The following is a 27,285-nucleotide window of genomic DNA, read 5'->3' as shown; positions in this document are numbered from 1 at the left end:
GCTCCAACACACCAACCATTAGGGGCTCCAACACACCAACCATTAGGGGCTCCAACACACCAACCATTAGGGGCTCCAACACACCAACCATTAGGGGCTCCAACACACCAACCATTAGGGCTCAACACACCAACCATTAGGGCTCAACACACCAATAGCACTTGCCTGCTGAGAGTACTTGTGAACTGAGTGCAAACTGATTTTACATGAAACTGTTGCCGTTCAGACGTCAACAGTGAGCTGAACAAACGAAGATCGACATTGGATGTTGTGTACAACCCTTAATAAACGGCAGACTCATTTACCACAGTCGCCTGCTTCCATGCAATATGGACAGAAGGATTTAGATAATGGAGGGAGGGAGGGGAGAGTGAAAGGACTGAATAGTACAAAAAGGAAATCAATGAATCACAATGACACCAAGATGTTGTCTGTATCATGTACAGTTCACAGATCATAGGTTCTAACAGCATAATGACACCAAGATGTTGCCTGTATCATGTACAGTTCACAGATCATAATGACACCAAGATGTTGTCTGTATCATGTACAGTTCACAGATCATAATGACACCAAGATGTTGTCTGTATCATGTACAGTTCACAGATCATAATGACACCAAGATGTTGTCTGTATCATGTACAGTTCACAGATCATAATGACACCAAGATGTTGTCTGTATCATGTACAGTTCACAGATCATAATGACACCAAGATGTTGTCTGTATCATGTACAGTTCACAGATCATAATGACACCAAGATGTTGTCTGTATCATGTACAGTTCACAGATCATAATGACACCAAGATGTTGTCTGTATCATGTACAGTTCACAGATCATAATGACACCAAGATGTTGTCTGTTTCATGTACAGTTCACAGATCATAATGACACCAAGATGTTGTCTGTATCATGTACAGTTCACAGATCATAATGACACCAAGATGTTGTCTGTTTCATGTACAGTTCACAGATCATAATGACACCAAGATGTTGTCTGTATCATGTACAGTTCACAGATCATAATGACACCAAGATGTTGTCTGTATCATGTACAGTTCACAGATCATAATGACACCAAGATGTTGTCTGTATCACGTACGGTTCACAGATCGTCAGGAAGCAGATACAGGTCTAAAAGGGCCACTTTCATCATGATTTTCAAATTAAGGTTTGATGTGAGAATTGCCAGAACAATCTGGGATACCAAAAGTATTTTGGGGTAATGCCGAAGTGGAATCGCCCTTGTACAGTAGCTGTCTGCTAGTGCCGAACGACCACATGCATGATTACCTTAGTGTGTGAGGGAGTTCTGCTGCTCTCTAGGCCAAGAGCGGGTCTATAGTCTACTCTGCTGCTTCATGGCTGGGACAGATGGAGAAACACCTGAGGAAACAGAGTAGAGGAAAGAGCATACTTACATAAATAACTCAAATATAGAAAACTTCATCATGACATAACTGATCAAAACTGGTTGAAATTACGTAATTCACTTCAACAGAGTTTGTCCTTAAACAAATATGTACGTATCAGAAGTGCACTGTAATAATTCATAACCCTTACAGGTTGTTTGAGCACACTGTTAGTGACTAGTATAGAATACAGTCTAAGCCTATCATACACTGAGTTGGTTAGGTGGTAGAGCATCCCCATCCACGAAGATACAACAGAGCTCTGGTCTGGCAGCAGCTAGCTAGCTACAGTACTGTCACATCTACAAGAGCTCTGGTCTGGCAGCAGCAAGCTAGCTACATTACTGTCACATCTACAAGAGCTCTGGTCTGGCAGCAGCTAGCTAGCTACAGTACTGTCACATCTACAAGAGCTCTGGTCTGGCAGCAGCTAGCTAGCTACAGTACAGTCACATCTACAAGAGCTCTGGTCTGGCAGCAGCAAGCTAGCTACATTACTGTCACATCTACAAGAGCTCTGGTCTGGCAGCAGCTAGCTAGCTACAGTACTGTCACATCTACAAGAGCTCTGGTCTGGCAGCAGCTAGCTAGCTACAGTACAGTCACATCTACAAGAGCTCTGGTCTGGCAGCAGCAAGCTAGCTACATTACTGTCACATCTACAAGAGCTCTGGTCTGGCAGCAGCAAGCTAGCTACAGTACTGTCACGTCTACAAGAGCTCTGGTCTGGCAGCAGCTAGCTAGCTACAGTACTGTCACGTCTACAAGAGCTCTGGTCTGGCAGCAGCAAGCTAGCTACATTACTGTCACATCTACAAGAGCTCTGGTCTGGCAGCAGCAAGCTAGCTACAGTACTGTCACGTCTACAAGAGCTCTGGTCTGGCAGCAGCAAGCTAGCTACATTACTGTCACATCTACAAGAGCTCTGGTCTGGCAGCAGCAAGCTAGCTACAGTACAGTCACATCTACAAGAGCTCTGGTCTGGCAGCAGCTAGCTAGCTACAGTACTGTCACGTCTACAAGAGCTCTGGTCTGGCAGCAGCAAGCTAGCTACATTACTGTCACATCTACAAGAGCTCTGGTCTGGCAGCAGCAAGCTAGCTACAGTACTGTCACGTCTACAAGAGCTCTGGTCTGGCAGCAGCAAGCTAGCTACAGTACTGTCACATCTACAAGAGCTCTGGTCTGGCAGCAGCAAGCTAGCTACATTACTGTCACGTCTACAAGAGCTCTGGTCTGGCAGCAGCTAGCTAGCTACATTACTGTCACATCTACAAGAGCTCTGGTCTGGCAGCAGCTAGCTAGCTACAGTACTGTCACATCTACAAGAGCTCTGGTCTGGCAGCAGCTAGCTAGCTACAGTACTGTCACATCTACAATAATCACATCCTGTTTACAGTAAGGCACTAAAGTTAAACTCCTAAAAATTTGGCAAAAAATGTAAGTTCAGGTACTGAATAGAAAGCATTACTTTTGGGGCAAGTCCAACAACACATCACTGAGTACTACTCTTCATATTTTCAAGCATTGTGGTGGCTGCATCATGTTATGAGTATGCATCATGTTATGGTATGCTTGTTATCAGCAAGGACTAGTGCACTCTGGCACCTAGCTCCAGTCCGGCCATGATGTCAGTGGCAAGACAACAAAATAACATGTTGTGAAGTGAACGTCCATCCAACCAGACCATCCAAACAGCCAAAAGAAAAGAGAGACTCACATTACTCATCCAATGACCCCTGAGCTCTTCCAAGATAACTACTTCCTCTTTCTCCAAATTATTTCCTCCTCTCCTCTAGATAACACAGGCCTCACATCTCTCTCTCTCTCTAGATAACACAGGCCTCACATCTCTCTCTCTCTAGATAACACAGGCCTCACATCTCTCTCTCGCTAGATAACACAGGCCTCACATCTCTCTCTCTAGATAACACAGGCCTCACATCTCTCTCTCTAGATAACACAGGCCTCACATCTCTCTCTCTCTCTAGATAATACAGGCCTCACATCTCTCTCTCTCTCTAGATAATACAGGCCTCACATCTCTCTCTATAGATAACACAGGCCTCGCATCTCTATCTATAGATAACACAGGCCTCACTGTCACACCCTGACCATAGAGAGCCTTTTTTATTCTCTATTTTGGTTAGGTCGGGGTGTGTTCCTATCTAGGTGTTTTGTTTCTATGTTGGCCTGGTATGGTTCCCAATCAGAGGCAGCTGTTTATCGTTGTCTCTGATTGGGGATCATATTTAGGCAGCCATTTACCCACTGTGTTTTGTGGGATCTTGTTTAAGTTAGTGCATGTTGCGCTTATGTTATGGTTCGTTGTTTGTTTCCTTTTTTTGTACGTTTCACAAAAATAAAGATGTGGAACTCAGAGCACGCTGCGCCGTGGTACGTCTCTCCACACAGCCGTGACACTCACATCTCTCTCTCTCTCTAGATAACACAGGCCTCACATCTCTCTCTCTCTCTAGATAACACAGGCCTCACATCTCTCTCTCTCTCTAGATAACACAGGCCTCACATCTCTCTCTAGATAACACAGGCCTCACATCTCTCTCTCTCTAGATAACACAGGCCTCACATCTCTCTCTCTAGATAACACAGGCCTCACATCTCTCTCTCTAGATAACACAGGCCTCACATCTCTCTCTTCTAGATAACACAAGCCTCACATCTCTCTCTCTCTCTAGATAACACAGGCCTCACATCTCTCTCTCTAGATAACACAGGCCTCACATATCTCTAGATAACACAGGCCTCACATCTCTCTCTCTCTAGATAACACAGGCCTCACATCTCTCTCTTCTAGATAACACAGGCCTCACATCTCTCTCTCTAGATAACACAGGCCTCACATCTCTCTCTCTAGATAACACAGGCCTCACATCTCTCTCTCTAGATAACACAGGCCTCACATCTCTCTCTCTCTAGATAACACAGGCCTCACATCTCTCTCTCTCTAGATAACACAGGCCTCACATCTCTCTCTTCTAGATATCATAGGTCTCGTATCAATTCAATTCAATAGGGCTTTATAGACATTGGAAACATTGCCAAAGCAAGTGAAACAGATAAACAGAAGTGAAATAAACAAAAAGTAAACATGACAATCACAGGTTTCAAAGGAATAGACACATCTCAAATGCCATATTATGGCTATTTACTGTACAGTGTTGTAACAATGTGCAAATAGTTAAAGTACAAAAGGGAAAATAAATAAACAAATATGGGTTGTATTTACAATGATGTTTGTTCTTCACTGGTTTCCCTTTTCTTGTGACAACAGGTCACACATCTTGCTGCTGTGGTATTTCACCCAGTAGATATGGGAGTTCAGCAAAATTGGGTTTGTTTTAGAATTCTTTCCTCTAGATACCACAGGCCTCAGATCAGGTATAACAAGCCACAGTTTGAATAATAAAGGACGAAAAGAGGACCTAAATGTATTGTGAGTGTCGCTACATGAAATGTTCTTGTGAGTGTCGCTACATGATTTATAACTGAAAGTAATGCAGAAGGCAGGAGCCTTGGGAAAGTTGAGCTCTCAAGTCCTCCATGCCTTCTTGTCCTCCCTCCTTCAGGAAGAGAGGGAGTGTGAGAGAGAGAGATACAGGCAGAGAGACAGGCAGAGAGAGAGACAGGCAGAGAGACAGGCAGAGAGAGAGACAGGCAGAGAGAGAGAGAGAGAGAGGCAGGCAGAGAGAGAGACAGGCAGAGAGAGAGACAGGCAGAGAGAGGCAGAGAGAGAGAGGCAGGCAGAGAGAGGCAGAGAGAGAGAGAGAGAGAGAGAGAGGCAGGCAGGCAGAGAGAGGCAGGCAGGCAGAGAGAGGCAGAGAGAGAGAGAGAGAGAGAGAGAGAGAGAGAGAGAGAGAGAGAGAGGCAGGCAGGCAGGCAGAGAGATAGGCAGAGAGAGAGAGAGAGAGAGAGAGGCAGGCAGAGAGAGAGGGGCAGGCAGAGAGAGAGAGGCAGGCAGAGAGATAGGCAGAGAGAGAGAGAGACAGGCAGAGAGAGAGAGAGAGAGAGAGAGGGGCAGGCAGAGAGAGAGAGGCAGGCAGAGAGAGAGAGAGAGAGAGAGAGAGAGAGGCAGGCAGAGAGAGAGAGAGAGAGAGAGAGAGAGAGAGAGAGAGGCAGGCAGAGAGAGAGGGGCAGGCAGAGAGAGAGAGGCAGGCAGAGAGATAGGCAGAGAGAGAGAGAGACAGGCAGAGAGAGAGAGAGAGAGAGAGAGGGGCAGGCAGAGAGAGAGAGGCAGGCAGAGAGAGAAAGAGAGAGAGAGAGAGAGGCAGGCAGAGAGAGAGAGAGAGAGAGAGAGAGAGAGAGAGGCAGGCAGAGAGAGAGGGGCAGGCAGAGAGAGAGAGGCAGGCAGAGAGATAGAGAGGAGAAGAGGAGAAGAGATTGGCCAGAGGGTGAGAGAAAGAATGAGGGGGAGAAAGGGGGTCCTATATTTTGTGTGTGATGTGACTAACAGTGCTAGGTCAGAGAACGCCTCGTAGCCAAGGGCAGGAGACGGCCTTCAGACACTGTTATTGCTGTGTGACTGTGTTAGACTGTGTGTGTGAGAGATCTATGTGCAGGACAAACTGTGAGTACGTGTGCAGACGTCCTTCAGACACTCAATGATGTGTGTGTGAGTACGTCAGTGTGTGACGTACTCACCCTTGACAGTGTGTGTGTGTGTACCCATGACAGTGTGTGTGTGTGTGTGTGTGTGTGTGTGTGTGTGTGTGTGTGTGTGTGTGTGTGTGTGTGTGTGTGTGTGTGTGTGTGTGTGTGTGTGTACCCACGACAGTGTGTGTGAGTACCCACGGTATGTGTGTACCCACGACAGTGTATGTGTGTGTACTAGAGGTCGACCGATTAATCGGAATGGCCGATTAATTAGGGCCGATTTCAAGTTTTCATAACAATCGGAAATCGGTATTTTTGGACACCGATTTGGCCGCTTTTTAATGTTTTTTTTTCACCTTTATTTATCCTTTATTTAACTAGGCAAGTCAGTTAAGAACACATTCTTATTTTCAATGACGGCCTAGGAACGGTGGGTTAACTGCCTTGGTCAGGGGCAGAATGACAGATTTTTACCTTGTCAGCTCGGGGATTCAATCTTGCAACCTTACAGTTAACTAGTCCAACGCTCTAACCACCTGATTACATTGCACTCCACGAGGAGCCTGCCTGTTACGCGAATGCAGTAAGCCAAGGTAAGTTGCTAGCTGGCAACAACTTATCTAATAAAAAAAAATCAATCAATCATTATCACTAGTTAACTACACATGATTGATATTACTAGTTATCTAGCGTTTCCTGCGTTGCATATAATTGATGCAGTGCGCATTCGCTAAAAAGGACTGTCGTTGCTCCAATGTGTACCTAAACATAAACATCAATGCCTTTCTTAAAATCAATACACAAAAGTATATATTTTTAAAGCTGCATATTTAGTTAATATTATCTGCTAACATGACTCGTTGCGAACTGTGAAGAATATTTCTTCCTAACAAAGACAGCCAACTTCGCCAAACCGGGGATGATTTAACAAAAGCGCATTTGCGATAAAAGCACAATCGTTGCACGACTGTACCTAACCATAAACATCAATGCCTTTCTTGAAATCAATACACAGAAGTATGTATTTTTAAACCTGCATATTTAGCTAAAAGAAATCCAGGTTAGCAGGCCATATTAACCAGGTGAAATTGTGTCACTTCTCTTGCGTTCATTGCACGCAGAGTCAGTGTATATGCAACAGTTTGGGCTGCCTAATTTGCCAGAATTTTACGTAATTATGACATAACATTGAAGGTTGTGCAATGTAACAGGAATATTTACACTTAGGGATGCCACCCGTTAGATAAAATACGGAACGGTTCCTTATTTCACTGAAAGAATAAATGTTTTGTTTTCGAGATGATAGTTTCCGGATTCGACCATATTAATGACCTAAGGCTCGTATTTCTGTGTGTTATTATGTTATAATTAAGTCTATGATTTGATAGAGCAGTCTGACTGAGCGATGGTAGGCACCAGCAGGCTCGTAAGCATTCATTCAAACAGCAATTTTGTGTGTTTTGCCAGCAGCTCATCGCAATGCTTCAAGCTTTGCACTGTTTATGACTTCAGGCCTATCAACCCCCGAGATTAGGCTGGTGTAACCGATGTGAAATGGCTAGCTAGTTAGCGGGGTGCGCACTAATAGCGTTTCAAACGTCACTCGCTCTGAGACTTAGAGTAGTTGTTCCCATTGCTCTGCATGGGTAACGCTGCTTCAAGGGTGGCTGTTGTCAATATGTTCCTGGTTCAAGCCCAGGTAGCGGCGAGGAGAGGGATGGAAGCTATACTGTTACACTGGCAATACTAAAGTGCCTATAAGAACATCCAATAGTCAAAGGTATATGAAATACAAATCGTATAGAGAGAAATAGTCCTATAATTCCTATAATAACTACAACCTAAAACTTCTTAACTGGGAATATTGAAGACTCATGTTAAAAGGAACCACCAGCTTTCATATGTTCTCATGTTCTGAGCAAGGAACTTAAACGTTAGCTTTCGTACATGGCACATATTGCACTTTTACTTTCTTCTCCAACACTTTGTTTAAACCAACTTGAACATGTTTCATTATTTATTTGAGGCTAAATAGATTGTATTGATGTGTTATATTAAGTAAAAATAAGTGTTCATTCAGTATTGTTGTAATTGTCATTATTACAAATAAAAAAAATATATTTTTAAAATCGGCAGATTAAATCGGTATCGGTTTTTTTGGTCCTCCAATAAATCGGTATTGGTATCGGCGTTGAAAAATCATAATCGGTCGACCTCTAGACCTATCTCTAGGAGAGAGAGATGGGGGGAGGAGAGAGAGATGGATGGGGGAGGAGAGAGAGATGGATGGGAGAAGGAGAGAGAGAGGGATGAGGGGAAGAGATGAGGGGGAGGGGAAGATGGAGATGGGATGAGGGGGAGGAGAAGATGGAGATGGGATGAGGGGGAGGAGAGGATGGGGATGGGATGAGGAGAGGGGAAGGGTAGAGAGACAGGAAGGGGTAGAGAGACAGGAAGGGTGGGGAAGAGAGAGGGGAAGGGGGGGAAGAGAGACAGGAAGGGGGGGAAGAAGAGAGACAGGAAGGGGGGGAAGAGAGACAGGAAGGGGGGGAAGAGAGACAGGAAGGGGGGGAAGAGAGACAGGAAGGGGGGGAAGAGAGACAGGAAGGGGGGGAAGAGAGACAGGAAGGGGGGGAAGAGAGACAGGAAGGGGGGGAAGAGAGACAGGAAGGGGGGGAAGAGAGACAGGAAGGGGGAGAAGAGAGACAGGAAGGGGGAGAAGAGAGACAGGAAGGGGGGGAAGAGAGACAGGAAGGGGGGGGAAGAGAGACAGGAAGGGGGGGGAAGAGAGAGGGAAGGGGGGGGGGAGAGAGAGGGGAAGGGGGGGAGAGAGACAGGAAGGGGGGGAGAGAGACAGGAAGGGGGGGGGAGAGACAGGAAGGGGGGGGAGAGAGGGGAAGGGGGGAGAGAGGGGAAGGGGGGGAAGAGAGACAGGAAGGGGGGGGGGAGAGAGACAGGAAGGGGGGGGGGGCGGGACAGGAAGGGGGGGAAGAGAGACAGGAAGGGGGGGGAAGAGAGACAGGAAGGGGGGGAAGAGAGACAGGAAGGGGGGGAAGAGAGACAGGAAGGGGGGGAAGAGAGACAGGAAGGGGGGGAAGAGAGACAGGAAGGGGGGGAAGAGAGACAGGAAGGGGGGGAAGAGAGACAGGAAGGGGGGGAAGAGAGACAGGAAGGGGGGGAAGAGAGACAGGAAGGGGGGGAAGAGAGACAGGAAGGGGGGGAAGAGAGACAGGAAGGGGGGGAAGAGAGACAGGAAGGGGGGGGAAGAGAGACAGGAAGGGGGGGAAGAGAGACAGGAAGGGGGGGAAGAGAGACAGGAAGGGGGGGAAGAGAGACAGGAAGGGGGGAAGAGAGACAGGAAGGGGGGGAGAGAGACAGGAAGGGGGGGAGAGACAGAGGAGAGAGAGAGGGAGGAGGAGAGAGAGGAGATGGAGGGAGGACGGGAGGGGGTGAGGAGAGAGAGCACGGGAGGGAGAAGAGGGAGGACGGGATGGAGGAACAGAGGGAGAGAGAGAAGGAGGGAGGAGGGGAGTGAGAGAGTAGGATGGAGAAGGGGCGTGAGAGAGAGGAGGGAGAAGGGGAGTGAGTGAGAAGGAAGGGGGAGGGGAGTGAGTGAGAAGGAGGGAGGAGGGAGAAGGAGGGAGGAGGGGAGGGAGTGAGAAAGAGGGAGGAGGGGAGGGAGTGAGAAAGAGGGAGTAGGGGAGGGAGAGAGAAGGAGGGAGGAGGGGAGAGAGAGAGAAGGAGGGAGGAGGGGAGGGAGAGAGAAGGAGGGAGGAGGGGAGGGAGGGAGAAGGGGAGTGAGGAGGGAGAGAGAAGGGGAGTGAGAAGGCAGGAGGAGGGAGTGAGAAAGCGAAAGGAGGGGAGGTAGAGAGATAGGAGGGAGGAGGGGAGAGAGAGGAGGGAGGAGGGGAGAGAGAGAAGGAGGGAGGAGAGAGAAGGAGGGAGGAGGGGAGAGAGAGAAGGAGGGAGGAGGGGAGGGAGAGAGGAGAGGTAAGAGGGAGAGAGGAGAGGTAAGAGGGAGGAGAGTGGGAGGAAAGAGGGAGGAGTGGGAGGAAAGAGGGAGGAGAGAGGAGAGGGTGGGAGGAAAGAGGGAGGAGTGAGAAAGGGGGAGACATAGGGAGATGGGAGGAGTGCGAAAGGGGGAGACATAGGGAGATGGGAGGAGTGCGAAAGGGGGAGACATAGGGAGATGGGAGGAGAGAGAGGGGGAAAGGGGGAGGAGTTAGAGGGGGAAAGGGGGAGGAGAGATAGGGGGGGAGGGGGAGGAGAGAGAGATATGGGGTAAGAGAGAGAGGGGGGGAGGAGAGAGAGAGGGAGGGAGGAGAGAGAGAGGGAGAGGGAGGGGGAGGAGAGAGGGAGGGAAGGATAGAGGGAGAGGGAGGGAAGGAGAGAGGGAAGGAGAGAGGGAGAGAGGGGGAAGGAGGAAGGGGAGAGAGGGGGAAGGAGGAAGGGGAGAGAGGGGGAAGGAGGAAGGGGAGAGAGGGGGAAGGAGGAAGGGGAGAGAGGGGGAAGGAGGAAGGGGAGAGAGAGGGAAGGAGGAAGGGGAGAGAGAGGGAAGGAGGAAGGGGAGAGAGAGGGAAGGAGGAGAGAGAAGGGGGGGAGAGAAGGGGGGAGGAGAGAGAAGGGAGGAGAGAGAAGGGAGGAGAGAGAAGGGGGGAGAGACAAGGGGGAGGAGAGAGAAGGGGGGAGAGACAAGGGGGAGGAGAGAGAAGGGGGGAGAGACAAGGGGGGGAGAGAGAAGGGGGAGGAGAGAGAAGGGGGAGGATAGATTAGGGGAAGGGAGGGAGAGAGGGGGAGGAAGGGATGGAGGGAGAGAGGGGGAGGAAGGGATGAAGGAGGAGAGAGAGGGAGGAAGGAGAGGGAGGAGGGAGGGGGAGAGAGGGAGGAGCAAACTAGAATGCTATTTGGCCCTAAACAGAGTACACAGTGGCAGAATACCTGACCACTGTGACTGACCCAAACTTTAGGAAAGCTTTGACTATGTGCAGACTCAGTGAGCATAGCCTTGCTATTGAGAAGGCAGACATGGCTCTCAAGAGAAGACAGGCTATGTGCACACTGCCCACAAAATGAGGTGGAAACTGAGCTGCACTTCCTAACCTCCTGCCAAATGTATGACCATATTAGAGACACATATTTCCCTCAGATTATACAGATCCAAAAAGATTTTGAAAAGAAATCCAATTTTGATATCCTCCCATATCTACTGGGTGAAATACCACAGTGTGCATCACAGCAGGAAGATTTGTGATCTGTTGCCACAAGAAAAGGGCAATCAGAACAAACACCATTGTAAATACCACCCATATGTGTTTATTTATTTTCCCTTTTGTACTTTAACTATTTGTACATCGTTACAACACTGTATAAATACATAATATGACATTTGTAATGTCTTTATTCTTTTTGGAACTTCTGTGAGTGTAATGTTTACTGTTCATTTCTGTTGTTTATTTCCTTTTTGTATATTATCTACCTCACTTGCTTTGGCAATGTTGACATATGTTCCCCATGCCAATAAAGCCCCTTGAATTGAATTGAGAAAGGATAGAAGGAGAGCAGGGGAGGAGAGGAGAGCAGGGGAGGAGGGGAGGAGGGGAGGAGAGCATGTGATGAGGGGAGGAGAGCAGGGGAGGAGAGCAGGGGAGGAGGGGAGGAGAGCAGGGGAGGGGAGGAGAGCAGGGGAGGGGAGGAGGGGAGGAGAGCAGGGGAGGGGAGGAGAGCAGGGGAGGGGAGGAGGGGAGGAGAGCAGGGTTGGAGAGGAGGAGAGCAGGGGAGGAGAGCAGGGGAGGAGAGCAGGGGAGGAGAGCAGGGGAGAAGAGAGCAGGGAAGGAGAGCAGGGGAGGAGGGGAGGAGAGCAGGGGAGGAGAGCAGGGGACGAGGGGAGGAGAGCAGGGAAGGAGAGCAGGGGACGAGGGGAGGAGAGCAGGGAAGGAGAGCAGGGGACGAGGGGAGGAGAGCAGGGAAGGAGAGCAGGGGACGAGGGGAGGAGAGCAGGGAAGGAGAGCAGGGGACGAGGGGAGGAGAGCAGGGAAGGAGAGCAGGGGACGAGGGGAGGAGAGCAGGGGAGGAGAGCAGGAGAGCAGGGGAGGAGAGCAGGGGAGAAGAGGAGAGCAGGGGAGGAGAGCAGGGGAGGAGAGCAGGGGAGAAGAGGAGAGCAGGGGAGGAGGGGAGGAGAGCAGAAGAGGAGAGCAGGGGAGGAGGGGAGGAGGGGAGGAGGGGAGGAGAGCAGGGGAGGAGGGGAGGAGGGGAGGAGAGCAGGGGAGGAGGGAGGAGAGCAGGGGAGGAGGGAGGAGAGCAGGGGAGGAGGGGAGGAGAGCAGGGGAGGAGAGCAGGGGAGGAGGGGAGGAGAGCAGGGGAGGAGAGCGAGGAGGGGAGGAGAGCGAGGAGGGGAGGAGAGCAGGGGAGGAGAGCGAGGAGGGGAAGAGAGCAGGAGAGGAGAGCGAGGAGGGAGGAGCGCAGGGGAGGAGAGCGAGGAGGGAGGAGCGCAGGGGAGGAGAGCGAGGAGGGAGGAGCGCAGGGGAGGAGAGCGAGGAGGGAGGAGCGCAGGGGAGGAGAGCGAGGAGGGAGGAGCGCAGGGGAGGAGAGCGAGGAGGGAGGAGCGCAGGGGAGGAGAGCGAGGAGGCGAGGAGACATGAATTATTTTTTATTTTTTAGGGGCAAATATTAAGCCGATTGTGGCTGCTGCTCAGCTGGTGGGCTCCCCCAGTCTGGGGGAAATTAATTGGACTAGAATCTAACCGTATTAATGTCACAGAACTAGCTGCAGCTCTAAAGATGAGTGCCATTTGTAGAGAGACATAATTTGTGTGTGTCTCTGTGCGTGTGTGTGCATATGTGTATGCGCGCAAGCATGTGCGTCAGTGTCTTAAATCTAGCATTGGGTTTAAGTAGGGCCACAGACACACAGAGATACACAGATACACAAAAATAAAATGGACTGATTCAATATGTTGCTGACTAACAAAGACGATACACACTTGTACCAGATGTCTACAGCCGGTTACAGTAAGTACAAACAGGACATGAACTCACACAACCCTCCAAACTCAACAGAATGTCCTGTTTTGGTGGCAACATGCTGTTGGTGGGATTTTATAGACGTGACTTATCTCAGATAGGGTGACTGATAACAGGGCGCGCAGATGCAGACACACACAGACTTCTGCTACACAACAGGATTTATAGCTTTCAAAGCAGTCTGAGGAGCTAGCTCTACCATATTCTGAGCTTAGTGACGCAAAATAATAGGACGGCTCTATAGAAGACTCACTATGAATCATGGGAGTGAGGCTACATAGATCAGCCTTTAGGTACCAGTAGTCTAGAAGAACATGGATGCTGTTGGAGCCGGTGGTACAGCGTGACAGATGACGGAGACGGTGGTACAGCGTGACAGATGACGGAGACGGTGGTACAGCGTGACAGATGACGGAGCCGGTGGTACAGCGTGACAGATGACGGAGCCGGTGGTACAGCGTGACAGATGATCTTCGCCGGTGGTACAGCGTGACAGATGATCTTCGCCAGTGGTACAGCGTGACAGATGATCTTCGCCCAGTGGTACAGCGTGACAGATGATCTTCGCCCAGTGGTACAGCGTGACAGATGATCTTCGCCCAGTGGTACAGCGTGACAGATGATCTTCGCCCAGTGGTACAGCGTGACAGATGATCTTCGCCCAGTGGTACAGCGTGACAGATGATCTTCGCCGGTGGTACAGCGTGACAGATGATCTTCGCCCAGTGGTACAGCGTGACAGATGATCTTCGCCCAGTGGTACAGCGTGACAGATGATCTTCGCCCAGTGGTACAGCGTGACAGATGATCTTCGCCCAGTCTCCTCTCCCCCCCCGCGCTCCCCTAGTCTTCCTCTCCCTTAGTCCCCGCCCCCCACACTCGCCCAGTCATCCGACCCCCGCGCACTCCCCTAATCCTCGTCCTCCCCTGCTCTCCCTCACTCCTCCTCCTCCTCCTCCTCCTCCTCCCCCAGTCCACCCCCCTTTCGCGAGCTCCCCTAGTCCTCCTCCTCCCCGGCACGCTCCCCCAGCATTCCTCCTCCTCCTCCTCACCCCGGTCCTCCTACCCCCGTGCGCTCCCCCAGTCCTCGTCCTCCCACCCAGCCCTCCTCCTCCTCCCCCCGGCACGCTCCCCCCAGTCCTCCTCCCCCCGGCACGCTCCCCCCAGTCCTCCTCCCCCAGTCACACTCCCCCAGTCCTCCTCCTCCTCCCCCGCGCGCTCCCCTAGTCTTCCTCTCCCTTAGTCCCCGCCCCCCACACTCGCCCAGTCCTCCGACCCCCGCGCACTCCCCTAATCCTCGTCCTCCCCTGCTCTCCCTCACTCCTCCTCCTCCTCCTCCCCCAGTCCACCCCCCTTTCGCGAGCTCCCCTAGTCCTCCTCCTCCCCGGCACGCTCCCCCAGCATTCCTCCTCCTCCTCCTCACCCCGGTCCTCCTACCCCCGTGCGCTCCCCCAGTCCTCGTCCTCCCACCCAGCCCTCCTCCTCCTCCCCCCGGCACGCTCCCCCCAGTCCTCCTCCCCCCGGCACGCTCCCCCCAGTCCTCCTCCCCCAGTCACACTCCCCCAGTCCTCCTCCTCCTCCCCCGCGCGCTCCTCCTCCCCCGCACGCTCCCCCAGTCCTTATCCTCACCCCCGCGCTTCCCCCAGTCCTCCTCCCCCGCACGCTCCCCCTCCCCCAGTCCTCCCCCCCGCACGCTCCCCCAGTCCTTATCCTCCCCCCCCGCGCTTCCCCCAGTCCTCATCCACCCCCACGCGCTCCCCCCAGTCGTCATCCTCCCCCGCGAGCTTCCCCCAGTCGTGCTCCCCCAATCCAGCTCCCCCAGTCCCCCCCCCCGCTCCCCCAGTCCTCATCCTCCCCCGCGCGCTTCCCCCAGTCGTGCTCCCCCAATCCAGCTCCCCCAGTCCCCCCCCCCGCTCCCCCAGTCCTCATCCTCCCCCGCGCGCTTCCCCCAGTAGTCATCCTCCCCCGCGCGCTTCACCAGTCGTCATCCTCCCCCGCGCGCTTCCCCCAGTCGTCATCCTCCCCCCCGCGCTTCCCCCAGTCGTCATCCTCCCCCCCGCGCGCTTCCCCCAGTCGTCATCCTCCCCCCCGCGCGCTTCCCCCAGTCGTCATCCTCCCCCCCGCGCGCTTCCCCCAGTCGTCATCCTCCCCCCCGCGCGCTTCCCCCAGTCGTCATCCTCCCCCCCGCGCTTCCCCCAGTCGTCATCCTCCCCCCCGCGCTTCCCCCAGTCGTCATCCTCCCCCCGCGCTCCCCCCAGTCGTCATCCTCCCCCGCGAGCTTCCCCCAGTCGTGCTCCCCCAATCCAGCTCCCCCAGTCCCCCTGCGCGCTTCCCCCAGTCCTCATCCTCCCCCGCGCGCTTCCCCCAGTCCTCATCCTCCCCCGCGCGCTTCCCCCAGTCCTCATCCTCCCCCGCGCGCTTCCCCCAGTCCTCATCCTCCCCCGCGCGCTTCCCCCAGTCCTCATCCTCCCCCGCGCGCTTCCCCCAGTCCTCATCCTCCCCAGTCGCGCTTCCCCCAGTCCTCATCCTCCCCAGTCGCGCTTCCCCCAGTCCTCATCCTCCCCAGTCGCGCTTCCCCCAGTCCTCATCCTCCCCAGTCGCGCTTCCCCCAGTCGCGCTTCCCCCAGTCGCCATCCTCCCCAGTCGCGCTTCCCCCAGTCGCCATCCTCCCCAGTCGTGCTCCCCCCAGTCGCGCTTCCCCCAGTCGCCATCCTCCCCAGTCGCGCTTCCCCCAGTCGCCATCCTCCCCAGTCGTGCTCCCCCCAGTCGCGCTTCCCCCAGTCGCCATCCTCCCCAGTCGTGCTCCCCCCAGTCGTGCTTCCCCCAGTCGCCATCCTCCCCAGTCGTGCTCCCCCAATCCAGCTCCCCCAGTCCTCATCCTCCACCAGCGCTCATCCTCCCCCGCACGCCCCCCCCCAGTCCTCATCCTCCACCAGCGCTCATCCTACCCCAGTCCTCATCCTCCACCATGCGCTTCCCCCAGTCCTCATCCTCCCACACGCGCTCCCCCAGTCCTCATCCTCCCACACGCGCTCCCCCAGTCCTCATCCTCCCACACGCGCTCCCCCAGTCCTCATCCTCCCCCGCGCGCTCCCCCAGTCCTCATCCTCCCCCGCGCGCTTCCCCCAGTCCTCATCCTCCCCCGCGCGCTTCCCCCAGTCCTCATCCTCCCCCGCGCGCTTCCCCCAGTCCTCATCCTCCCCCGCGCGCTTCCCCCAGTCCTCATCCTCCCCCGCGCGCTTCCCCCAGTCCTCATCCTCCCCCGCGCGCTTCCCCCAGTCCTCATCCTCCCCCGCGCGCTTCCCCCAGTCCTCATCCTCCCCCGCGCGCTTCCCCCAGTCCTCATCCTCCCACGCGCGCTTCCCCCAGTCCTCATCCTCCCCAGTCGCGCTTCCCCCAGTCGCCATCCTCCCCAGTCGCGCTTCCCCCAGTCGCCATCCTCCCCAGTCGCGCTTCCCCCAGTCGCCATCCTCCCCAGTCGCGCTTCCCCCAGTCGCCATCCTCCCCAGTCGCCATCCTCCCCAGTCGCGCTTCCCCCAGTCGCCATCCTCCCCAGTCGTGCTCCCCCCAGTCGCGCTTCCCCCAGTCGCCATCCTCCCCAGTCGTGCTCCCCCAGTCCTCATCCTCCACCAGCGCTCATCCTCCCCCGCACGCCCCCCCCAGTCCTCATCCTCCCCCGCACGCCCCCCCCCAGTCCTCATCCTCCCCCGCGCGCTTCCCCCAGTCCTCATCCTCCCCCGCGCGCTTCCCCCAGTCCTCATCCTCCCCCGCGCGCTTCCCCCAGTCCTCATCCTCCCCCGCGCGCTTCCCCCAGTCCTCATCCTCCCCCGCGCGCTTCCCCCAGTCCTCATCCTCCCCCGCGCGCTTCCCCCAGTCCTCATCCTCCCCCGCGCGCTTCCCCCAGTCCTCATCCTCCCCCGCGCGCTTCCCCCAGTCCTCATCCTCCCCCGCGCGCTTCCCCCAGTCGCCATCCTCCCCAGTCGCGCTTCCCCCAGTCGCCATCCTCCCCAGTCGCGCTTCCCCCAGTCGCCATCCTCCCCAGTCGCGCTTCCCCCAGTCGCCATCCTCCCCAGTCGCGCTTCCCCCAGTCGCCATCCTCCCCAGTCGCGCTTCCCCCAGTCGCCATCCTCCCCAGTCGTGCTCCCCCCAGTCGCGCTTCCCCCAGTCGCCATCCTCCCCAGTCGTGCTCCCCCCAGTCGCGCTTCCCCCAGTCGCCATCCTCCCCAGTCGTGCTCCCCCAATCCAGCTCCCCCAGTCCTCATCCTCCACCAGCGCTCATCCTCCCCCGCACGCCCCCCCCCCCAGTCCTCATCCTCCACCAGCGCTCATCCTCCCCCAGTCCTCATCCTCCACCATGCGCTCCCCCAGTCCTCATCCTCCCACACGCGCTCCCCCAGTCCTCATCCTCCCACACGCGCTCCCCCAGTCCTCATCCTCCCACACGCGCTCCCCCAGTCCTCATCCTCCCCTAGTCTCACCCCCCCACGCGCTCCCCCAGTCCTCACCCCTCCACACGCTCCCCTAGTACTCACCCCTCTCACTCCCCCAGTCCCCTCCCTCCCAGTCCTCCTCCCCCCAGCGCTCTCCCCCAATCCTCCTCATCACCCTCCGCACTCCCCTAGTCCCCCCCGGTGTCTCTCTCACTCACACACACGTGACTGTGTGTGAATAACCCAATCCAATACTGCTACGCCACCGAGGACGTTAACCATGTTATCTGTTAACATCTGACGGATCATCTTCTGTTCCCACACAAACACACGTTGGACTGTGATCTGTGACTTCTGTACTACGACAATATTGCTGCTCCATATATAGCACCAACCACACACTGGCCCTTACTCTTATATGAACTGTGTCTAATCTAATGGAAACCTTAGTGTCAGGACATTAACTGTAGCGGTGGTTCAGACGACCTGCATTGACCCGACCATGTGTGTGTCTGAGCAAGTGTGTATTCTGCCCAGCCCACTTCCACAGCTGGAAAGCCTGGTCTCTGTGTGTGTGTGTGTGTGTGTGTGTGTGTGTGTGTGTGTGTGTGTGTGTGTGAGTGTGTGTGTGTGTGTGTGAGAGAGAGAGACATTCAAATCCAACTGGAAATAAGGCTGAATATAGTTAGACTCAGACTAATAATGTACACTGAACAAAAATATAAAACGCAACATATAAAGTGTTTCCATGATTCAGGAGCATGAAATAAAAAGCCATGCGCAAAAAGCTTATTTCTCTCTAATGTTGTGTACATATTTGTTGACATCCCTGTTAGTGAGAAGTTCTCCTTTGCCAAGATAATCCATCCTCCAGACAGCTGCGGCATATCAAGAAGCTGAACAGCATGATGAATACATAGGTGCACCTTGTGTTCAGGGACAATAAAAAGCCTACTCCAAAATGTGCAGTTGTGTCAGACAACACAATGCCACAGATGTCTCAAGTTGAGGGAGTGTGCAATTGGCATGCTGACTGCAGAAATGTACACAGGAGCTGTTGCCAGATAATCAAATGTTAATTTCTCTCTCTACCATAAGCTGCAACAAACGTTGTTTTAAAGAATTTGGCAGTACATTCAACCGCAGACGCTAACCCAGGAACTCCACATCCGGCTTCTTCACCTGTGGGATTGTCTTAGAGCAGACACCCAGACAGCTGATGAAATTGAGGATTATTTCTGTCTGTAATAAAGCCCTTTTGTGGGGAAAAACTAATTCTGATTGGCTGTGGCCCTGCCCAGTCATGTGAAATCCATCGATTTCCTAATAATTAACTGTAACACAGTAAAATAATTTAAATTGTTGCATGATGTGTTTATATTTTTGAGAGAAGCAGGGGGTGCATCTCAAAGTCCTAAGCAGCTTCTGCTCTGTGTGCCCTCCTCGCCTTGTGCCCTCCTCTCCACTCTCTCTTGCGCCCCCTCTCCACTCTCTCTTGCGCCCCCTCCCCACTCTCTCTTGGTAGAGGCAAACTACTGGAATGTATCCAGAGTGAGAGGATCCAACACTGGTAGTGTGCTGTGGGGTCACCCGGTCCAACACGGGTACTGGGCTGTAGGGTCACCCGGTCCAACACTGGTAGTGGGCTGTAGGGTCACCTGGTCCAACACTGGTAGTGGGCTGTGGGGTCACCTGGTCCAACACTGGTAGTGGGCTGTGGGGTCACCCGGTCCAACACTGGTAGTGGGCTGTAAGGTCACCTGGTCCAACACTGGTAGTGGGCTGTAAGGTCACCCGGTCCAACACTGGTAGTGGGCTGTGGGGTCACCTGGTCCAACACTGGTAGTGGGCTGTAAGGTCACCTGGTCCAACACTGGTAGTGGGCTGTAGGGTCACCTGGTCCAACACTGGTAGTGGGATGTAAGGTCACCCGGTCCAACACTGGTAGTGGGCTGTAAGGTCACCCGGTCCAACACTGGTAGTGGGCTGTAGGGTCACCCGGTCCAACACTGGTAGTGGGCTGTAAGGTCACCTGGTCCAACACTGGTAGTGGGCTGTAGGGTCACCTGGTCCAACACTGGTAGTGGGCTGTAGGGTCACCCGGTCCAACACTGGTAGTGGGCTGTAAGGTCACCCGGTTCAACACTGGTAGTGGGCTGTAAGGTCACCTGGTCCAACACTGGTAGTGGGCTGTAGGGTCACCTGGTCCAACACTGGTAGTGGACTGTAAGGTCACCTGGTCCAACACTGGTAGTGGGCTGTAAGGTCACCTGGTCCAACACTGGTAGTGGGCTGTAGGGTCACCTGGTCCAACACTGGTAGTGGGCTGTAGGGTCTCCTGGTCCAACACTGGTAGTGGGCTGTAAGGTCACCCGGTTCAACACTGGTAGTGGGCTGTGGGGTCACCTGGTCCAACACTGGTAGTGGGCTGTAAGGTCACCCGGTCCAACACTGGTAGTGGGCTGTGGGGTCACCTGGTCCAACACTGGTAGTGGGCTGTGGGGTCACCCGGTCCAACACTGGTAGTGGGCTGTAGGGTCACCTGGTCCAACACTGATAGTGGGCTGTGGGGTCACCTGGTCCAACACTGGTAGTGGGCTGTAAGGTCACCTGGTCCAACACTGGTAGTGGGCTGTAAGGTCACCTGGTCCAACACGGGTAGTGGGCTGTAAGGTCACCTGGTCCAACACTGGTAGTGGGCTGTAGGGTCACCTGGTCCAACACTGGTAGTGGGCTGTAGGGTCACCTGGTACAACACTGGTAGTGGGCTGTGGGGTCACCTGGTCCAACACTGGTAGTGGGCTGTAAGGTCACCTGGTCCAACACGGGTAGTGGGCTGTAAGGTCACCTGGTCCAACACTGGTAGTGGGCTGTAAGGTCACCTGGTACAACACTGGTAGTGGGCTGTGGGGTCACCTGGTCCAACACGGGTAGTGGGCTGTAAGGTCACCTGGTCCAACACTGGTAGTGGGCTGTGGGGTCACCCGGTCCAACACTGGTAGTGGGCTGTAAGGTCACCTGGTCCAACACTGGTAGTGGGCTGTGGGGTCACCCGGTCCAACACTGGTAGTGGGCTGTGGGGTCACCTGGTCCAACACTGGTAGTGGGCTGTAAGGTCACCTGGTCCAACACGGGTAGTGGGCTGTAAGGTCACCTGGTCCAACACTGGTAGTGGGCTGTAGGGTCACCTGGTCCAACACTGGTAGTGGGCTGTGGTGTCACCTGGTCCAACACTGGTAGTGGGCTGTGGGGTCACCCGGTCCAACACTGGTAGTGGGCTGTAGGGTCACCTGGTACAACACTGGTAGTGGGCTGTGGGGTCACCTGGTCCAACACTGGTAGTGGGCTGTAAGGTCACCTGGTTGAAGATCTACTATAGCTTCCTCCATGTTGTGCTCTGTTACAGTTCTATTCATCTACTGATCGCTTATCTTTGCTACTTTACATGTACTCTGCACCGTTGATAAAGTTCAGGACGTAAGCATTTCACTGTACCGTTTACCCCAGCTGTCTCCCGTGCACATGACAAATTACCTTAGATGTTGTATTTCATCAACGGCCTACATGACCACACATTAAAGGCCAGGCAGAAGATAGGATTTCCGACTTCCGAGAATCTACAACGACCTCTGACATCACACACCATGCCCTGGGGATGGTAAGAATTTTTCTGCAAGAAAACTCAATCAATCTGTGTTTTTTGGTATTTTTTGGTGTACTTCAACAACATAACTTAGTCATTTTCCCCAGGAGGGCGAGGGGGAAAGTCCACATCAACCTCAGGGCTAGAGCTAACCTAGATTTTCACTTTCCAACTTGAATATATTAAATACATTTTACATAAGGTCCCTTTGTGTGTGTGCGCGTGTGTGTGTAAGGGGGGAGGGGTTTGTGTGTGTGTGTGTGTGTGTAGTGAACCGGAGGCTGTATGGTTTCTGTGCTCCTGCCCTCTCCCTCACCCTGCTCCTGTAATTGTAGTCTAACAGTCAGTCAGATGCAGGGCGAGGGGAGCACATCTCGCTACTAAAGTCTCACACAGTCACACTAGGGCTGGGCGATATGGTCAAAATATCATATCACGGTACTTCAAAAAATAAATAAAATTGGACAGCATGGCATTTTTGTTTTTTTAAATATAAAGTTCAAACATGTTCTTTAATGACTGATTCAGAACCAAATTCAAATCCATTTTACCCAATATCTACCAGCATGTTAAATGCGCAGGGGGAAAAAACCTCTAGACCACCTTTACTCCACACACAGAGATGCGTACAAAGCTCTCCCTGCCCTCCATTTGGCAAATCTGACCATAATTCTATCCTCCTGATTCCAAGCAAAAACTAAAGCAGGACGCACCAGTGACTCTGTCAATAAGAAAGTGGTCAGATGAAGCAGATGCTAAGATACAGGACTGTTTTGCAAGCACAGACTGGAATATGTTTCGTGATTCTTCCGATGGCATTGAGGAGTATACCACATTAGTCACTGACTTCATCAATAAGTGCATCGATGATGTCGTCCCCGCAGTGACCGTACATACATACCCCAACCAGAAGCCATGGATTACAGGCAACATCCGCACCGTGCTAAAGGCTAGAGCTGCCGCTTTCAAGGAGCAGAGGCCGTTTCTTCACGAAACGTTTTTAAGAAGACATTTCTTAAGTCTATAGTTAAGGAAAAATGGCAGATAAGTTAAGCAAAGTTGCTATTCCTCAATAGAGTTATTGGAAATGTTTTTTTTTTTTAGTAAGTTTCTTACTAAAAAAAAGTTAAGAAGAATTGGGATTCTTGAAAATAATGCTTTAGGATTTCTTCGAAATTTACTTAACTTTAGGACAGCTAAACCCTTGTCTTGAAATGAATGGATACTTTTGTAAACATGAATGTTTTCTTGCGCCAGACAGGTGGCTACCGGATATTTAAATACAGCAAGAAAACAAATTAAACATGCATTATCTAGCTAGCTAGCAATTAAGAATATATTACAATATTCTAGAAGTGTTAAATACCTAGCGCTATCTCGTCAATTTGCAAAGAAGAACTTGGCTAACTTAGCTAATGACGTTAACGTTAGCTATTTTGGCTATAATGTCTTTACACGTTAGCTAGCTAAAGTAGATAACTTACCGGTTGCGCATTCTCTCTACCACCATCACTATAATGGATGACCCCTTGTCCTCCAGCTGGTCCACATTAACGGTCTCTCAGATCCCTTCTTAGCAGCCGACTTGATGTCAGACCACTTATTTTTTACGGCGTCACTGTCCTTTGCCATACCCCCGACGGCAGAGACAGACTCGGCCACTCCCGCACATGCTTTCTTTTTGGTGTCTTCAGTGACCCCGCAGTTATCAAGTCTCCCCAAAAGCAACCTTTTTCTGGCTGCCATTTCCTGCACCATCACTTCAATCTCTTTTCTTGGTTATCCAATTTTGATATAGCTAGTCTGATGGCTGTGTGTGAAAAATAACAAAATAACCAAATCCGATCATCCCTGTCACATAGGCTTTTTTATTGGTTTCAAGCACTTCACTAATGTCATTGTCACATAAGATATTTACGAAGTTCCTAAGAACATTGAGGAATTGCATTGACAAACTTAAGGAAAAAAATATTAAGTTGATAAGTTAAGAAACTTCTTACGTTTTTTCGTAAGTAAAGTTTTGTGAATCCGGCCCCAGGACACTAATCCGGGCGCTTATAAGGAATCTAGCTATGTCCTCAGACGAACCATCAAACAGACAAAGCGTCAATACAGGACTAAGATTGAATTCTACTACACCAGCTCTAACGCTTGTCAGATGTGGCGGGGGTTGCAAACTATTAAGGACAAAAGGGAAACCCAGCCGCGAGCTGCCCAGTGAGGCGAGCCTACCAGATGGGTTAAATGCCTTTTATGCTCGCGTCGAGGCAAGAAACCCTAAAGCATGCATGACAGCACCAGCTGTTCCGGACGACGGAACAACGGTTTTAGCCACATCGGCTACGGAGTGTGTGTGATCACAAAACCTTTAAACAAGTCAACATGCACAAGGCCGCAGGGCCAGACGGATTACCAGGACGTGTACTCCGAGCATGCACGGACCAACTTGCAAGTGTCTTCACTGACATTTACAACCTGTCCCTGACCGAGTCTGTAATAGCTACATGTTTCAAGCATACCACCATATTCCCTGTGCCCAAGAAAGCGAAGGTAACCTGCCAAAATGACTACCGACTCGTAGCACTCACGTCAGTAGCCATGAAGTGATTTGAAAGGCTGGTCATGGCTCAGAACACCATCATCCCAGAAACCATAGACCCACTCCAATTAGCCTACCGCCCCAACAGATCCATAGATGACACAATCCACACTGCCCTTTCCCACCTGGACCAAAGGAACACCTATGTGAGAATGCTGTTCATTGACTACAGCTCAGCATTCAACACCATAGTGCCCATAAAGCTCATCACTAAGCTAAGGACCCTGGGATTAAACACCTCCCTCTGCAACTGGATCCTAAACTTACTGATGGGCCGCCCCCCAGGTGGCGAGGGTAGGTAGCAACATCTGCCATGCTGATCCTCAACACTGGGGATCCTCAGGGGCACGTGCTCAGTTCCCTCCTGTACTCCCTGTTTACCCACGACTGCATGGCTAAGCACGACTCCAACACCATTATTACGTTTGCTGACAACACAACGGTGGTAGGCGTGATCACAGACAACGATGAGACAGCCTATAGGAAGGAGGTCAGAGACCTTGCAGTGTGGTCCCAGGACAACAACCTCTCCCTCAACGTGAGCAAGACAAAGGAGATGATCGTGGACTACAGGAAAAGGATGGCCAAACGCACCTCATTCACATCGAAGGGAGTGTAGTGGAACGGGTAGAGAGTTAAGTTCCTTGGTGTCCACATCACCAACAAACTATCATGGTCCAAACACACCAAGGCAGTCGTGAAGAGGGCATTACAACACTTTTCCCCCTCAGGAGAATGAAAAGATAAGGCATGGGCCCCCTGATCCTCAAAAAGTTATACAGCTGCACCATCGAGAGCATCCTGACCGGTTGCATTACCGCCTGGTATGGCAACTGCTCGGCATCTGACAATAAGGCACTACATAGGGTAGTGCGTACAGCCCAGGACATCACTGGGGCCAAGCTTCCTGCCATCCAGGACCTATATGCTAGGCGGTGTCTGAGGAAGGCCCAAAGAAATGGTAAAGGCTCCAGTCACCCAAGTCAGACTGTTCTCTCTGCTACCGCACAGAAAATGGCCACCCGGACTATTGGAATTGACACACCCCACAGTTTTTAAACTGCTGCTACTCGCTGTTTATTATCTGTGTGTAGTCACTTTACCCTTACCTACATGTACATATTACCTCGGCTAACCTGTACCCCCGCACATTGACTCTGCACCGGTACCCCCTGTATATAGCCTCCACATTGACTCTGTACCGGTACCCCCTGTATATAGCCTCCACATTGACTCTGTACCGGTACCTCCTGTATATAGCCTCCACATTGACTCTGTACCGGTACCTCCTGTATATAGCCTCCACATTGACTCTATACCGGTACCTCCTGTATATAGCCTCCACATTGACTCTGTACCGGTACCCCCTGTATATAGCCTTCACATTGACTCTGTACCGGTACCCCCTGTATATAGCCTCCACATTGACTCTATACCGGTACCTCCTGTATATAGCCTCCACATTGACTCTATACCGGTACCCCCTGTATATAGCCCCTTGATATTTTATTGTGTAACTTTCTTTCTTTTCTTCTACACTTCAGTTGATTTTGTAAATATTTTAACTCTATATTGTTAAAACTGCTGTGTTGGTTAAGGGCATGTAAGTAAGCATTTCACAGTAAGGTCTACCTGTTGTATTCAGCACATGTGAAAAATACATTTTGACTTGAAATTACATGCAGCCAACATTTTGATTTATTTTATTCTGTTTGCAAGTTGTCAATTTAGTCATTGTGTTTTGTATGGAGCGCTTCTGTAAATGTTGAGTAAGGACACGCATAGAAGTAGGCCTAGGCTACCTGGCCTGCATGCAAATGTAGGCTTATAAATGTGTCCATTTGACGATCTGATAATATTTCTGATTGTCTTAACTCACCACCAATAATGAGCTGTGGAGCTTCTGAAAGTATTTTTTCTTCACATCAAACAGCAAGTAAACAAAGTCTGTTTTTACAGGCTATCTCTGGCTCCCTCTTGATTCATTGCTGTGTCTTAATTATTTAATCACTGTGTGCTTAAAGCATCAGCCAACCTCAGTAGCCTACATATATACTGAACAAAAATAAACAACATGCAACAATTTCAAAGATTTTACTGACTTACAGTACATAAGGAAACCAGTCAATTGAAAGAAATTCATTAGGCCCTAATCTAGGGGTTTCACATGACTGGACATGCAGCAATGGGTGTGACTATATATGGAAAAACACGTTTTAACATTTCGACGAGTCAATAAATTGAAAAAAAAAAACAGACGACTCCTGACAACACCCTCTCTGGCCTGAGTTAACTCATGTCATTGAACGGGGACGAATGACAATCACAGTTCCAAAAGATAACACTTCACTGACAATTTGCTTCCGTGGTAAGATGACCTTAGCAAAACAGAATAAATTAATGATTCATACCTAAACTAGCCTAATCTGTCGCTCTGCCCCTGAACAAGGCAGTTAACCCACTGTTCCCCGGTAGGCCGTCATTGTAAATAACAATTTGTTCTTATTAACTGACTTGCCTAGTTAAATAAAAAGGTTCAAATAAAAAAATATTACACTGATCTATTCTCAAACTATTAGGGCCAAGAGCTTTTCCTGACTGTGACCTGGTCAGGAATAACTCCTGGTATAGGCCAGTAGTAGGCTAATTTAACTACCTAGACACACAATAACTCACAACAGGCAACATCCTACTTGCTCCTCCTACACATCTGTCCAATTACTGTCCAATCACATCCATCCACTCTCCCAAGACTAGTGACAGTTAAATCAGAGGGTTTGGTGAATGGACTGTTGGTTAATCTGAGGTTAACTGGGCATTAAGCCAATAGGTTTTACAAAAATTCTAAAACAGGTTAGAGTTTAAAGACCAAGTCTCTCAACCACCACCCTAACCATGCCCATGGATATAATTCTCTCAACCACCACCCTAACCAGACCAATGGATATAATTCTCTCAACCACCACCCTAACCAGACCAATGGATATAATTCTCTCAACCACCACCCTAACCAATGAATATAATTCTCTCAACCAACACCCAAACCAGACCAATGGATATAATTCTCTCAACCACCACCCTAACCAGACCAATGGATATAATTCTCTCAACCACCACCCTAACCAGACCAATGGATATAATTCTCTCAACCACCACCCTAACCAATGAATATAATTCTCTCAACCAACACCCAAACCAGACCAATGGATATAATTCACTCAACCACCACCCTAACCAGACCAATGGATATAATTCTCTCAACCACCACCCTAACCAGACCAATGGATATAATTCTCTCAACCACCACCCTAACCATGCCAATGGATATAATTCTCTCAACCACCACCCTAACCAGACCAATGGATATAATTCTCTCAACCACCACCCTAACCAGACCAATGGATATAATTCTCTCAACCACCACCCTAACCAGACCAATGGATATAATTCTCTCAACCACCACCCTAACCAGGCCAATGGATATAATTCTCTCAACCACCACCCTAACCATGCCAATGGATATAATTATCTCAACCACCACCCTAACCAATGGATTTAATTCACTC

The 27,285-nt window shown here is 51.5% G+C and overlaps 2 protein-coding genes across 3 annotated transcripts in view; one reads left to right on the top strand and one right to left on the bottom strand.

The window, feature by feature from the left end:
- Nucleotides 1-27,285, bottom strand: part of LOC129826655 (serine/threonine-protein kinase TAO3-like) — a 163,554-nt gene that overhangs the window by 85,165 nt on the left and 51,104 nt on the right. For both annotated transcript variants that reach the window (XM_055887616.1, XM_055887617.1), the window contains exon 2: nucleotides 1,295-1,387. The gene's annotated coding sequence lies outside the window, so the exon portion shown is untranslated. The remainder of the gene's footprint in view (nucleotides 1-1,294; nucleotides 1,388-27,285) is intronic.
- Nucleotides 13,698-17,572, top strand: LOC129825780 (uncharacterized). Its single transcript, XM_055885924.1, has 4 exons — nucleotides 13,698-13,775; nucleotides 14,049-14,273; nucleotides 14,392-16,431; nucleotides 16,526-17,572. The coding sequence occupies exons 1-4, from the start codon at nucleotides 13,698-13,700 to the stop codon at nucleotides 17,570-17,572; spliced, it is 3,390 nt and encodes a 1,129-aa protein (XP_055741899.1).

Source organism: Salvelinus fontinalis, chromosome 28, assembly GCF_029448725.1.
Source record: "Salvelinus fontinalis isolate EN_2023a chromosome 28, ASM2944872v1, whole genome shotgun sequence".
NCBI classification, from domain to species: domain Eukaryota; kingdom Metazoa; phylum Chordata; class Actinopteri; order Salmoniformes; family Salmonidae; genus Salvelinus; species Salvelinus fontinalis.
This window is presented reverse-complemented; position numbering and strand designations above follow the sequence as displayed.